Source organism: Alosa pseudoharengus, unplaced genomic scaffold (genome assembly GCF_046254945.1).
Source record: "Alosa pseudoharengus isolate Yale_2024_CS ecotype anadromous, Long Island Sound unplaced genomic scaffold, YU_APseudo_1.1 YU_APseudo_1.1_scf_4, whole genome shotgun sequence".
Lineage (NCBI taxonomy): Eukaryota > Metazoa > Chordata > Actinopteri > Clupeiformes > Clupeidae > Alosa > Alosa pseudoharengus.
Window position 1 is genome coordinate 42,466,535 of NW_027468774.1, and position 16,399 is coordinate 42,482,933.

At 42.5% G+C, this 16,399-nt stretch overlaps 2 protein-coding genes across 2 annotated transcripts; both read left to right on the forward strand.

Annotated features, from left to right (window-relative positions):
• The first annotated feature begins 651 nt into the window (after positions 1–651).
• LOC143102673 (heme-binding protein 2-like) lies at positions 652–2,992 on the forward strand. Its single transcript, XM_076266438.1, has 7 exons — positions 652–753; positions 971–1,030; positions 1,136–1,217; positions 1,330–1,450; positions 1,716–1,861; positions 2,415–2,578; positions 2,689–2,992. Coding segments are annotated over exons 1-7 (657 nt in total). The 5' UTR covers positions 652–751; the 3' UTR covers positions 2,771–2,992.
• A 1,439-nt stretch (positions 2,993–4,431) lies between these two features.
• On the forward strand, positions 4,432–15,800 carry nr5a5 (nuclear receptor subfamily 5, group A, member 5). The gene is made up of 7 exons (XM_076266410.1): positions 4,432–4,531; positions 5,762–5,877; positions 11,718–11,859; positions 12,639–13,414; positions 14,685–14,804; positions 15,113–15,260; positions 15,553–15,800. Exons 1-7 carry the CDS (start codon positions 4,432–4,434, stop codon positions 15,798–15,800), a joined length of 1,650 nt encoding a protein of 549 aa, XP_076122525.1.
• The last annotated feature ends 599 nt before the right edge of the window (positions 15,801–16,399 follow it).

Genomic DNA, 16,399 nt, shown 5'->3' on the forward strand with positions numbered 1-16,399 from the left:
TTGATGTTTTAGTGATGGGTGGTAATGGAATCATTTGTTTCAGAGCTGAGGCACTAAAACTATATACTATTTACATGTACATACTAATTGAATAGTACAGGCAAATTAACCTAGGGATAATTCTGCAAGATATAGCTCCCAAAGGAAGTATTTTCAATGTTGCTTGATGACAGAGCAAAAGGGTTCAGGTTTGCCAAAGTGCATTCAAACATTTTCAAGCCCTCTATGTTTTCATATGATTTTCAACACACACCAATGATTGTGGAGTCTCACGCATATGTACCATTTTAGATTCTGCTATGTTTTTCCAAACACGTGCACATATTTGGCAGAGTGGATCAATGAACAAAACAGCATAGAGAAATGGCCAACTTCTGATTTAATGAAAGACATAACAGTTATTTGATTGACAGTCAATGTTTCATAACACGCAACGTGACTAAAAGGGAAGTTATACAACACCACGTGATCTTGTGAAGTGTTTTTAACACTTGAGGCAACATCTTTACATACTTGACAATTGATCATATTGATTTGCAAAGGCTCATGTTTGTACTTGACTGAAATGACACTGCAAATAACATTCTGGCAGCCGTGACATGAGTGAGAGAGTGAGAGATAGGGTGGTAGGAGGAGTCCAGGGAGGGAGGGCACACATCTTTCATAACCAAAGACAACTATATAAAAGAAAAGGAAGAATAAGCAACATGCAGAGGGAAAACTTCTGGGCAAACAACATCCACTGCGGAAAATGTGAGTATCCTGGAACAAGCTTTTTATATATTTGGCAATTTGTTTGAGCTTGAGTATCGACTAAGACATTATGCTTACAATACCCACATAACTTTACACAACAACTATTTTACACTAGACTCACACAGCTAAATTTCAGGCTGTTGCAGACAAAAAGGGCCAAGGCACCAATTGTTTGTGGCAACCATATTTGTTCAATAACTGTCATCTGTTCCAGGGTCTATGTCGCGGGAATAGTTGTGCTGGTGTTTTCTCTGGCAGTGGAGGCCAGAATTGGGTACGTTTTCCAACAACTGCCCTCAATCCACATAGAATGCACTCTACTCTTGTCAGCTCCACAGAGTTAGAAGTTTAAAACTTTATTTTTGTTCATCCTCCTCAGTAATTCTAGTGAATCCGGCTTATGCACAGAGACAAAGGAATGTCTTCTGTATAACCTCACCTGCACAGGTGAGGAGTATGAGGTAAGTCATTTGCCACATGTCACCACGCTCCAATTCCAGATACGATTCCAGATGAATCCTGTGTGGATGCAGCTTGCTCGGCGAACAGAAGGAATGACCCATTGTGTTTCAGGTGCGCCACTACGAGACCACTAAATGGGTGTCTGCTGATGGGGAATCCGTCTTTATGGAAGTGGCCATCAACAGAGCTTTCTGGAAACTCTTCAAATACATCCAGGGGGAGAATGATGCTGGTGAGATCCTGTGTGTGCGTGTATGTCTCTCCCTCTCTCTCTCTCTCTCTCTCTCTCTCTCTCTCTCTCTCTCTCTCTCTATATATATATATATATTTGTTTGTGTGTGTGTGTGTGTATGTGTGTGTGTGTGCGCGCGCCAGATTGGAACTGAACAGGACAATGTAAAACACACAGAGGACAGAGCTGTGATGAAGTTAATCATTGCATCTGTGCAAACTGGTTTGCAAGGTGCAGCTCACACCACATTGTTTTCGTTCCGCAGGCATGAAGATTGACATGACTGCGCCCGTTGTCATCAAAACCAAGGACAGCACAAGCATATGGAAGTCGTCAGCCTACACTGTCAGCTTCCTCCTGCCCTCGACTTTCCAACACAGCCAGAGTCCTCCCCTCCCCACTGATAGTAGTGTAAGTTTGCACAGACATGACATGAAACATAGTCTGATAAACAAATAGAACAACGGATGTAACAACAATGATTTTTTTCAATTTCAATTTCAATTTAATTGTACTTATAGAGCGCCAAAACATTACACATGTCTCATGGCGCTTTACAGAGTGTTAGACAATCAGAGAAAAAAAAGAAAAGAAAAGAAGGCCCATGGGTAACAGGGGCCAGGAAAATCTCTAGAATTGGAGATGCATATAGGAAGAAACCTCGAGCAGATCCATGACTCAAGGGCCTGACCCATCTGCCTAGGGTCAGATACAGGAAGGTCTGTATACATGACAAATGCATATGATAGTCAGGTGTAGAAAATAGCACATGGTTTTTAAAGCCACCTGAGTTGAAAGTTACAAGAGGTGGGATGATTACATATCCGGTATGATAAAGCATTAATCCTAATTTAGTGTCAGAAAGTTCAATAGTCCAGCGTTGGAATTGTCCAGGGGGTTTTCTAACGAGGCTCTCATTTGTTCATGGATTTGGATTTAATGTGAATAATGTCTTTGCTCCTAGGTGTACTTCGGTGTAATGCCAGACATGAAGGTGTATGTGAAAAGCTATGGGGGCTGGTTGATTGGTCTCACCTCAAGAATGAAATCACGCAGCCTGAGGGAGTCACTGGATGCTGTTAATGCCTCCTACACCAAGGGTTACCACTACGACGTTGGCTATGACAGGTGAGGATGAATCTATTTGAGTGTCAGGCTTGTATGTTTCAGGATTAAGAATTGAAAAAAATATTTTCAATGTGTGTTTGTCTGTTTGTGTGTGTGTGTGTGTGTTCCAGCCCTATGAAGATGACAAACAGGCACAACGAGGTGTGGTACTTAGTGGAGGGAGAGCCTGTGTGTCCAGCAGCTGCTGAATAAGAACTCTCACTAGAGGGAGCTGTCACCGATGAAGAGGAGGCCATTCATTGTGCCATGTTTCTCCTATTGAGCAGAGGGAATAATATGACTCTCTGTGCTAGTCCTGTTTTAGGACGTCTTTTTGTAAAATGTCTTTTGATAGTCTAGCCATATCTTGATCTTCACCACTACAACGCACCATTGTATCTATTGTGTTGGGAACTAAATAAAGTTGTAATTGTTTCTCAAGCCTTATATGTGTGCTGAAGGAATCGTTCACATTCACATGGGTTTTTTCACAGTGAGTGGCAAAAGTGTCAGGTCTGAGAGCAAGTTCATAGGAAAGTCATTGCATAGTTTATCCATTACCTGTAGGGGGCACTGTTCATCTTGAGATCATAAACTGCATGAATGTATTCATAAGCCAGATAAGAGAAGTAAGAAAACTATAAATCATACACACATTCACATTAACTACACATACAAATGTGAATACATAGCTACACAAGACCAATACATTTACAAAGGTGTTATTATTCTGGTCTATGATTTCTTGACCAACTACAAAAAAGAGTTTAGACTCTTATCTGAGTTAAGAATCCCATACATGTTGTAGACTTTTATTGGCTAACACTAATCATTGTATTCAATAGAGTTTATTTTATCTGGGGCAATACTTAGTGTCCATGATGTTCATTCAGTTGTTACATGGCTTGGTAAGATAACCAATCACCCTTGGACTGGTTTATCTCTTTTGACGTCAACTCGCACATAATTGAGGCTGTAGATTGTCAATTAGGAGGTTGTTATATGATCTCTTTGATGGAGGCTGATTTTTTTATATCATTGAATGAATGATCTAGATCCAAACAGATTTCTTTGGATGTGCTGACTAGACACTAGTGACGTACAGAGAGGCTATAAAAGCAAAACTGTGTAAAATAATGAAACATGAAATAAACCACAACAGAAACACACTACCAGAATTGTTTATGAGACAGAATTTGGATAGTGATTAAATATTTTAAAGGTTGAAATTGTATTGTGTTTTAAGTCATGATTTGAGAGCCAAAATACAGGGAATGGACTTACTGTAATGACCTCTTCTAAGTTCTAAGACTGCTCCAGACAAATCTTACCAATGAACGACATACGAAAGACATTCATAGCAAAGTACCTTTCGGAAAATATGTGACAATGTTAAGGTAGAGCTTAAGGTAGAGGTTACAAACTTGGGAAACCAGCCCCAGTTCTATTGGAATATCCAATGACATGTGATGGGCCTGATAACTATTATGGTGACAAACATTTCACAACATGTTCACAACATTTTACATGTCCCTGTGACAGACGGTGTCAAAGCTGGCGATGAGCTGGTCTATCCAGTGCTTTTCCACAAACTATGTCAGATACCAGATTCCAATTGTGGGTTGTTGTGTTTTTTGTTTTTTTCGGATCAGAGGGGCAGGAAGGAGTGCCAGCCATGGGGTAGGTTTATTACCCCCACTACGGATCAAAGTCCGGGACGGGGGCCTCTGGCCAACACCGATCTTTCTGTCGCTCGCTCGCTCTCTGTCCTCGTCCCATTCAAGTCTCCTCCATGGGCTGCTCTGGCTGTCATGGACATGTCGGCGTGATTAGCGGCTCGGTGGTTTGACCCCCAACCCCAGCCCAGATTCAACATGAACATCCCACACTACCATCCAGAGCAGGCCCAGTCTATGGGCTTTCATGCCTTGGATTACGCACCGGACCTCCGTACACTTGAGGGACCTTCAATGTGTGAGTACTGACTGGAAGACGATGGCTTTGGAGTGGTCACAATCTGATCTGGACAGGCCTGGTGGTTTGGGTTCTAATTGTCTCTCTTATCTAGTGAAGTGTGTTTGCTTTGCCCCACTTTAGGTGATTTTGTGTGAAGGTGCGTGGAAGTAATGGCTTAGTAGCGTTGAGTGAGTTCTGTCACTGCTTCTTATCTAAATGTGCAGTAAGTTCAAGACATCAAGACATCATACAGCAGGATAGAGCGCATTGTCCTATGCACTGTGGCTGTGTACCGTATTCTACACAGTGGCACAGTTTTTGCACATATGATTTGTACAAACCATGGTTACGTGGGAGTTTTAAATATTAAATCACTTACAATTCTTTCATCCGTTATAAAGTGTATTTCCCACGATTAAACAGTCAGATTATACAATCGTTTAAAAGACCTAAGAGATTGGTTCATAAATTGTGTGTCATTAAGCATGTCTGTCAAGCTCAGACCATGGGAATTACATAAGGATTACTGTTCCGAGCACAGATAGTCAGTCTCTTTGATAAGAGACTGCTAATGCAATCCACTCATTTTCCAACCACATGAGCCAGATAAATGACCCTGACCATAAGATTCGTGACTCATGTCGATTTTTACAACAATTACCGGTAGTCATCCTCCAGTATCGTTATGCCAACCACACTTCTTTTGTTTTACCTCTTACAAAACAAGACTCAGAAGTTAGAGGCCTTTGTGTTTTTGCCATCACCAAACCTGCTGGACTTATATATTGGCCACTTTTTAGTATATGTAGTTTCTTTCTTTTTTTTTAAAGTATATTTTTGGGGCTTTTTATGCCTTAAATTAGATAGGATAGTGGAGATTCACAGGAAGTGAGTGGGAGAGAGAGTCGGGTGGGATCCAGAAAGGACCACGGGGCGGGAATCGAACCCGGGTCGCCGGCGTACGGTGCAGGTGCCCCAGCCAGTCACGCCACTGCTGGGGCCACTATATGTTGTTTCAAAGAGAACCGATTATCATACCACACCAGACCATACCATTTATATCATCCCCGGAATTATTTTTACCAAACCTCCTTAAAAAGTTCCATTGGTCTTCAAAATATACAGAGCATGCTGACCACAACATCGACTCCTCTTTTCTCCCTCCAATATTTGTAAAACATTGATTAAGCAACCTGTTTTCATTAGTCTAACAGTTAGACTCTAACTCTTACCTGTCCTGGTCTACAGCCCAGGAGCCCAAGGTGGAGCCAGGCCAGCAGCCCAACCCTGAGGAAAGATGTCCAGTGTGTGGGGACCGCGTGTCGGGCTATCACTACGGTCTGCTCACCTGTGAGAGCTGCAAGGTGCTCCTACTCTCCAACACCACTACACCTCCTACTCTGCCTGTGTGTCCGCACCTACTACTACAGACTACACCCCCTACTCTACACCTCCTATTCTACACTACTACACCTCCTACTCTACACTACACATCCTCTACACCTCCTATTCTACACTACTACACCTCCTACTCTACACTACACATCCTCTACACCTCCTACTCTACACTACTACACCTCCTACTCTCCACTACACCTCCTACTCTACACTACTACACCTCCTACTCTACACTACTACACCTCCTACTCTACACTACACATCCTCTACACCTCCTACTCTACACTACTACACCTCCTACTCTACACTACACATCCTCTACACCTCCTACTCTACACTACTACACCTCCTACTCTCCACTACACCTCCTACTCTCCACTACACCTCCTACTCTACACTACTACACCTCCTACTCTACACTACTACACCTCCTACTCTACACTACACATCCTCTACACCTCCTACTCTACACTACTACACCTCCTACTCTACACTACACATCCTCTACACCTCCTACTCTACACTACTACACCTCCTACTCTCCACTACACCTCCTACTCTACACTACACATCCTCTACACTAGTGTTAATTTCGTCAGACGAGACGAGAGGAAATATGTTCGTCAACGACCTTTTTTTTCATGACTAAGACGAGATGATGACGAGACGGCAGTAATGTCCTGAAACACTGACTAAGACTATCTTAAGATGCATTATTGTTGACGAAAAAAGACGAGACTAAAATGTTTTGCATGAAATAAAAACTAAGATAAAATCTCTCTTCATTTTCGTCTACAAAATGAGAAGACAGAATATCTAGCTGCTTATGTTTTCAAAATATTCCGAATGAGTTCATACGCAACAGCTTTCCTGTAGGCTAGTCTACGTGCTGTTGCTGCAACCCTGTGGCTGCAACACGAAACTACATGGAACAAGAACACTGGAGATTTCTGCCAGAGTTAGCAAGCTAACTACCTAAGCTTTATACCACAATGCTACATACCCAGAAGTTGAAGCTTCTCTCATACAAATGAACATCCCCCAGAATGTCCATACGAAAATGTTCATCATGTAATGTCAACTATTTAACTAGTTAGACTGATGATGCAAAGTTTGCTAGCAAGTAAGCTAATATGGAAAGTTCGCTAGCAAGTTAGCTATGGCTAAGATGGAGAGTTTGTTTGGGGAATGTGTTGTGTTTGGGCGCATATCGCCATCTAGCGAGGCAGAGTAAAACATTAATACTTTGGCCTATGACAGTGTTTCTCAAACTTTTTCAGTTTCAGGACCACTTAACTAACCCTAGCTAAAAAAAAAAAGATTAGACCTACTTCAACAGTAGCCTATAATTAGTCTACACAATAGGCCTACTCACTGAACCACCTTGCTTTTTGTCTTTGCACTTTGCTTATTGTGTGGATTCATACTGTATGATTTAAACTGGCATATCTTACATAGACAGTGTTGTAGAACTGTTTTTACATACAAATTGGTTCAATATTGCAAACAACTCATCTATATTATATTTTACCACGTCTGCTCGCGTTCTACTTGGGATAGCTTGCGGACCACCTGTGATCCCCGGACCTACACTTTAAGAAACACTGGTCTACGAATATGACAGTGGTCCGGTCAAATCTTTTACTGTCTATGGTCAAATCCCAGCCAAGCTATAACTGTAGCTCGACTTACTTGTGCATGTAAACATACTGACTGACAAAAAATCAGAATGAGTAATTATAACAGACGAGTAGCCCTGTGGACACACAATATTGTTGGAAAATTGAGATGTGTGAAACACTATTTGACTCAAATGGTAATCAGAAATAATTTGTTATAAAAAAAAGACTAAAATGTGTTGACTAAAACTGACTAAGACTAAGATACCTTTAGTTTTCTTTTGACTAAAACTAGACTAAAATGACAAGACTTTTAGTCGACTAAAACTTGACTAACAAAAATGATATTTGAATGACTAAATATGACAAAGACTAAAAAGGACATTTCGTCACAAGACTAAGACTAAGACTAAATTAAAAATAGGTGACAAAATTAACACTACTCTACACCTCCTACTCTACACTACTACACCTCCTACTCTACACTACACCCCCTACTCTACACTACTACACCTCCTACTCTCCACTACTACACCTCCTACTCTCCACTACACCCCCTACTCTACACTACTACACCTCCTACTCTACACTACACCCCCTACTCTACACTACTACACCTCCTACTCTACACTACACCCCCTACTCTACACTACTACACCTCCTACTCTTCACTACTACACCTCCTACTCTCCACTACTACACCTCCTACTCTCCACTACACCCCCTACTCTCCACTACACCTCCTACTCTCCACTACACCCCCTACTCTACACTACACCTCCTACTTTACACAACTACACCTCCTACTCTACACTAGTATAAGAGTATAGTATACCTATAGTAGGTATACTACTACACCTCCTACTCTACACCTCCTACTCTACACTACTACACCTACTCTCCACTAATACTTCTATTCTACACAACTACACCTCCTACTTTACACTATTAGTACTACTCTACTATACACTACACCTCCTACTCTCCACTAAACATCTACTCTTCTACAGTACTACACCTCCTACTCTACACTACTATACCTCTACTTTGGTCCCTATCTCAGCGATGTAAAACACATGGTCACTGGTGAATAGCTTAGGGGTTTATCCAGTCCACATTGGGGGTGGTTTTGTTATCAAACATGATCAAACATCGGGCACCTGGTGCAAAACCGTGGTTCTTATGTTTCTTCTATTAATCATGGGTGTGTTTTGGGCGTAACATCATTTAAACCAATGAAAATGACATCTGTCATTCCCTTTAACAGCAAGCAGCGCAACTTCAAACAGTGCATCGGTATTTTGATAGTCAGAGGCGGATTTGAATGAATCTGCTTGCACGCGAGACCGTATGGAACAGGTATTCCACTATGCCATGCTTTACTAAAACCTAGCAGAGTATAGCTTACATGCATCTACACTCGTCTATTATTTGAACTAACTTCACCGTGGTGTCACTGTCATAGTCAACGACAAAACAGTTATACACAGGGAATTACTTTCACTATTGACTGACAATGGGTTACTATAGAAAACAAAGTCTGAAAAAAGTAACACCAATAATGTTCAAATGACTCAATAAAAAACCTAAGGACATTTATCCATAACTTTCGCTATAGACCAGGTTTTTCTTGGTCAGTGGCGTAATGATTTTTAGATAGTGTAACATAGCGATTTTTAGGGCGTTTTCACACAAACCTCATTTGGTCAGGACCTTCAGACTTTTCAGTTTGGTCCGAACCAAAATTGTAGGTGAGAAAGGTGCCACAGATGGACCACAGTCCGGATCAAAAGACCAAAATTTGGTCCGAATTAAAGAGGTGGTCTCGGTCCGGATCAAACTGAACCATGGTTCGGTTTGTGTGCAGAATGAAAACACTTTTTGGATGGTTCGGACTTTTGGACCAATTACAGGAGGTTGAGGCAGCTAGCTACCAAATAATGGATAATAAATAGCCTAAAATGAGCCGCGAATGCACACGGGGAGAAGAGATCATATAGCCTAGCCTATTTAGTTAGAATTTGAATTAGAAGTCTGACAATTTGGTCTAAAAGTCAATTACAAAAAATGCATTAAAATACCGACATCTACAACATGTTTGGAGAGGATGAGAGAGAGGGGATACAAAGGACAGCAAAGCAATGCTATCTGAATTCTAAAGCTTAAAAAAATCTGCGGCAGCAGTATATTAAGGTACATGGAGCCATAAGAAAATAAGGTGCTTTTAGGTAAGAAATCCCACTGTATTGACAACATGTCAACGTCAGACGCATGCCTGTAAACAAACCAATCAAAAAGAGATGCAGCGTCAGTAAGTGGTAATGACAGGATGCAGGGACGTCATGCAAAGTTCTTAAAGTGCGTATGTCAGGTTAAAAAACATTTTTGACAAATGAAGGGACATGAAGCAAGATAGTAGTGAGTAGTGATTTTTCTTGAAAAATCAACTTTAAATTCAATAGAACAATATTTACAGCTATTTATTTTTATAACTGAATTTATGAACATTCCAGACACAATGATGACCTCATAAGAGGGAGTCCAGCAAAGTTGGTCAATTAAAACACATGGGATAAGGGATCACACAGTAGTTTTTTTTTACACTGATGAGGCCAAAAACATGACTTCATTCCAGTATGTCATGCTAGAGTCTACTACCTACCTGACATAAAAATATCCCGATACCTTTTTTCTTTACTGGCAACCATTATTGATCTTAAAATGTGATATGGGTAAGTAGCAATGCTTGAAAATGCCAGTTGTGTCACTTGCCATCACATATAGGCCATTATATAGCCTAAACTAAGTAGAATCAGTAAGCAACTCATTAGTCTGTGTTCAGCCAACCATGGGCATATATGCTTTTCTTTAGAGACCTGACTATAAAACCATCAGTGTACATTTGCTCTTTATATATCTGCTTATCAACTAATGTTAGCTATTGACAGACTATTAATTTGCTTACTGATTGTACTTAACTTGTTGTATATGAAAGCCTATGTGATGTCAAATGACACAACTGACATTTTGAAGCCATGATACATACTAATAGTGATCTAATCCTACTCACACCCCTAATCAATTTCTCACTGATGATTTGATGGCCATAATTTACCTAAATTTTGTAGCCTATTCGTCTTTACTTTGTCCCTGCCAGTCAGGCTCATGCTTATGAACCACTGATATGTCATAGAGAACATTTTTGGCCTTATCAGTGTAAAAGAAAATGCAGTTAAAACCCATTCTCCCCTATGCTCAACTTTGCTGGACTCCCTCTTATGAGGTCATCACTGTGTCTGGAATGTTCATAAATTCAGTTATAAAAATAACTGTAAATATTGTTCTATTCACCATATTCACACGGCGGCCATTTAAAGTTGATTTTTCAAGAAAAATCACTACTCACTACTATCTTGCTTCATGTCCCTTCATTTGTCAATTTGTTTTTTAACCTGACATATACACTTTAAGTGCACTAGAAAATTGCAATGTGAAACCATTAACTAACCGGATCAATGTAAACACAAACGTTGGTTCGGACCTTGGTCCAGACTTTCAGGTGTGAAAATGCCCTTAGATAATGCGCCAGACCACACCTTATGTTAATTGCCACACCCCTGAGCGCATTGTTCAATAAAAGAGACAGGTATGGTGAAAATTCGAGTGTAAGATAGGAATATATTGCATCATGATAAGAATAGCTATGCGCTGGGTTTTAGAATGCCAAAATAGGCCCTTAATCTTTTCTTTGCCAGTTCTCTCTAAACTTGATAAATATACTAGGCCCACTATTACCACTACTGCCACTACTACTAAAACTACTGCTACTACTTGTGTCGAATGTTCAATCAAACTATTGAGTAAACATTATTTTAAAAGATGTGCTCTTTTAGTTAAAGTGGTTGTCCAATATAATTTTGGTCATCATCCTAGATTAATATTTTAGAATATTATTCTCGCTCAAAGCTGTTTGTATTTTCTGAATAGAGGTACATTTATAGCGTACATTTTCACGTTTATTCTTCTTCCAATAGTTACTGTACATACAAATAAAGCAGCATCTAATGTTATTAGTAAGTAAATGCTGATATTCCCTTGTAGAAATGGACAGACGCTCATGACTTAAACATAAAAGTTAAACATCCCTGAGACTTTACATGTTGCACTACGTCCTGCCGTTCCCTCAGGGCTTCTTCAAGCGTACGGTGCAAAACAACAAGCGCTACACATGTGCGGAGAGACAGAGCTGCCCCATGGATCCTGCCCAGAGGAAGAGATGCCCGTCCTGCCGCTTCCAGAAGTGCCTGGCTGTCGGCATGAAGAGAGAGGGTGAGCCAGGCGGGCATGGAGTCTTTTAATTACACAGCAGACACAGGCATCCTTAAAGGAACACGCCACCATATTCATCGTCTCCCCTAGAGTTAGATAAGTCAGCAAAAGCATTGTTGTCTCTGTGCATGCATTGCCAATGTTTTCTACCATTTTCACAAGTATGGACAATTGAAAGGTAATAGGTTAGGTCACATCGTCTGAATCTAATCAACAACAACAACACATTGCATTTATATAGCACTTCTCAAGGTACCCAAAAGTTTAGTCACGAGGGGCTAAGTGCCCCATGTGGAGTCCCTCTGCTTGTGTCTGTAAAAGTGATGAGATATAACAGTGTGCTGAGACTGGCTAAGGGGGCATGTCAGACAGGTCTCTGAAGTCTAGCATTACTCATTTCACTCTCCCTTCACTTTCCCTCAGTTGACTTATCAGAGAGCTCATAAACTAGCGCAGCTGCAGGCTACAGTGACCCAGATAGAAGCTCCTGGTGGAGCTTGACGCGTTATGGTCTGAAGTTGTTCTAATTCTCTCTCTGCGTACAATGCGAGGTCACTGAACTACTAGAAACCATAAAAAAGTAAAAATGAAAACATGCCAAGTATAGATTCATAGGTGTGTGTGTGGTGTGTGTGTGTGTGTGTGTGTGTGTGTGTGTGTGTGTGTGTGTGTGTGAGTGAGAGAGAAAGAGAGAGAGAGAGAGAGATTGTACATGTTGTACAGGTTAAGGTTAACATATTGTTGCTTTTGTAATGTGTGTGTGCTGTCCCTCTTCACAGCTGTGCGGGCAGACCGAATGAGAGGAGGACGGAACAAGTTTGGCCCTTTGTACCGTCGGGACAGACAGCTGAAGCAACAGAGAGGCGTTTACAACCAGCACAACAGCGCCCCCTACAGGATTAAACTGGAATCACAACCAACTCAGCTGACACCACTGGCCCATGACTTTCACCGGCTGCCGGTGTCCAATCCCGCACCCGCCGCACTACACCCGGACCCTTACCACCTCCCACAGCCACACACCCCCTGCATGGCTCAGTCCGAGTTCCCCATGCTGCTGGACTCTTCCAGGGAGAGAGTGCTGGCTCCCCCTGCCCACTCCTCTTACGCCAGCCTCTACCACCACCCCCAGTTTCATGGGTGTCCCCTGGAGAAGAGGCCCGTCTCATACAGCTGCAACCCAGCATGCATGTCGCCTCCCACACCGCCCACACTTCTGCCCATCCTCACCCCTATGTCGGGCACGCCAGCGGGCACCCTCACACCAACCTCCACTCCGAGCTCCACGCCCACGTCCACTCCCAGCACGCCCACGCCAGGCCCAGCCACTTCTCATCCTCTGCCCTCGGAGGGCTTCCTGGACGGGCTGCTGCAGGGTGAGCCGGACGAGGGCCAGCTGTGTGCGCGCGTGCTAGCCAGCCTGCAGAGGGAGCAGGCCAGCCGTGGCAAACACGACCGCCTCAACACTTTCAGCATCATGTGCAAGATGGCCGACCAGACGCTGTTTGGACTCGTGGAATGGGCCCGCAACAGTGACCTGTTCAAAGAGCTCAAGGTAATGGACAACAACATGAGTGCCCACAGTTCATTAAAGGTGCAGTAAGTAGATTTTGCAGTCCAAAACAAAGATGCTTCAAAGCATTCACCTATAATGTCATTTTGTATACATAGTATTTAAGAAGTTTTAAAATAGTTAGATTCATTCGGTGGACTTATTGGACTTTATAGGGCTTTTTCTTTGGACCTAGAAAAAGAACATGATAGCATCTGATGATATTTTTCAACATAATTTTGGTCTAATAATATGTGTATTTAGCACAACAAAAAAGTTGCATATTACACCTACACCTCTGGTGAGTGCAGAGAATACATGTGTGTATTTGACACATATGCACAGTGCTGTCATCATCAGGCATCTGTGGCAGCTGATATTGATGAGGAGAGCTGACTGTTAGGGAAGGTACACCAAAGATTATACATAGACGGAGCAAGACATTAGAGTTAGGAATGGAATTTTGGGCACGTTTTCATGATCCTCAATTTTGGGCACATTTTCATGATCTTTCAGGTACATTTTTTAGCATGTTTTGAGCATTCCAGTCTGGAGAAAATCGACCTTATATCAGGTGTGCGCCATAGGTGTGTGCCTGTTATTTTTTCTGCTGCTGTTGGCTGGTTGCTACGTATGCTCATCAATACTTCAACGACAAGCCTCTTTATGCAGACAGGACTTGATCCAAATTTCAGGCCATTGACATGAACTATGATGAACTATCTTGCTCCGCCTATGTATAATCTTTATACATTTGTTCTATTTGTTTATCAGACTATGTTTCATGTCATGTCTGTGCAAACTTACACTACTATCAGTGGGGAGGGGAGGACTCTGGCTGTGTTGGAAAGTCGAGGGCAGGAGGAAGCTGACAGTGTAGGCTGACGACTTCCATATGCTTGTGCTGTCCTTGGTTTTGATGACAACGGGCGCATTCAAAAATCACACCGTATTATCCACATTCTCAATATGTACACTCATCAACACTAGGAACCATTTAACACCACTGGTATTGTTATAAACATTAAATAACCTCCCTCATCATCAAACATGCTCTGAATGCCTTTTTTCAAAATCTGATACCGCATGGCGCAGTCTACCTTACCGTGATCACAGAATTCCTATAGTTTTCCCACCTGTTATTTACCACTACACCCCTGGGCTTACGGTACCGAAAATAAACCAAACTGTGACTTCCATACAGAGGTACGTACTGAATTGTGTTTTTTGTGCACCGTTACACCCCTATTAACTGGTGCCCTGGCTCCCACAGGTGGAGGATCAGATGGCACTGCTGCAGACCTGTTGGAGTGAGCTGCTGGTCCTGGATCACCTGTGCAGACAGGTGGCCTATGGAAAAGAGGGCTGCGTCTACCTGGTCACAGGACAACAGGTACAAACACTGACCCACTGGCTAATGCTCGTCAGAGGCCAGGCCACTGAGATATCCAATGAGAAGTTTGTGTGTGAACTCCAGTAGTGGTGGCAGATGATTTTTTCCAATCCAACATCTAACTACAACAGATGATCTGATCACATTTGATTTGTTTATCACAAAACATAGAATTATGTGTAGTTAATTTCTACTAACATAGAAATAGTTGTCAACAACATTGGTGTGAACATTCACGACTATTTGAGTCTTTCTAAAATTATTCTCTCTCAAAATTCATCATCTATAACATTCTTCCCTGTCTTCAGATTGATGTCTCGACCGTGTTCACTCAGGCTGGTGTCACTCTGAGCAGTCTGGTATCGCGGACTCAGGACCTCGTCTTCAAACTAAGATCCCTGCAGCTAGACAGGCAGGATTTTGTGTGTCTGAAGTACCTGGTTCTCTTCAACCCTGGTGAGCTCTTAGGGTTCATGCCTCTGGCACGTTTGGCAGGGGTCATGGCTTGTGATTGAACACCAACCAAAACCTTTTAGTGTTTCTGAATGAATGTGGGCTAATTTGTGTGCGTGCGTGCATGTTTTTTTTCTGAATGAGTGTCTGCTCGTCTGCCTGTGTTTCATGCACGTGTGTGTGTCTTTCTGTCAGTGTGTTTACTTGTATTTGCAATTTTGCATGCCTACCTGTTTATGTATGTGTGTGTTTACTTATCCACATGCCTGTGTGTATCATGCTTCCCCCGTCCCAGACGTGAAGTCGGTGCAGGACCGTGAGCAGGTGGAACGCACCCAGGAGCGCGTCAACCGGGCCTTAATGGAGCACACGCTACGTGCGCATCCCAGCCACTCGGACAAGTTCGGCCAGCTGCTCCTGCGGCTGCCCGAGGTGCGCAGCATCAGCCTGCAGGTGGAGGAGTACCTCTACCAGCGCCACCTGCTGGGCGACCTGCCCTGCAACTCACTGCTCACCGAGATGCTCCACGCCAAGCACAATTAGAGCTACTCACCACTGGCGGCCCGAGAGATTGTCGTCCATCTGGGGCTGTATTCACAAAGCCTTTTAGGAGTACTCCTAAATCTCACTAAAAGATTTTAGCTAGGAGTTTTCTCTTAAAAGTTATTCACAAAGCCTTTCAGACCTACTCTTAGTAAGGAAAAATGACAACTCCTAAACTAGGACTGATTCTTTGCAAAGTCCTTTTAGGCAAGTTCCTCCACTCGGCGGCCATTTGACAACGCTTTTTGGGCACTCGTCGGGCATCCATTTCGGCAGAAATGCGTGTGCGCAAGGCTTCACAACACCAATCTTGCTCCAGCGGCGAGATCACAACACATGATTGGCACAATGTCTTCACAACACACCATATGATTGGCTCAATGTATTCACATGTCGACGTTTTGCCGAGGAAGGGGTGGGATGTGTAGACAACGGCCATATTGGCGTGACAAACTAGCCCCATGCATTTCTATGGAGTATTTTTTGAGTGCTGTGTCTCCACATTAGAAAGTCTCTGGTCTTCGTTGCTATGGATTACGTCATTACTCATGCACGAGCTTGACTGAAGTGGCCACCTTGATTGGCTGATGATTGTAATG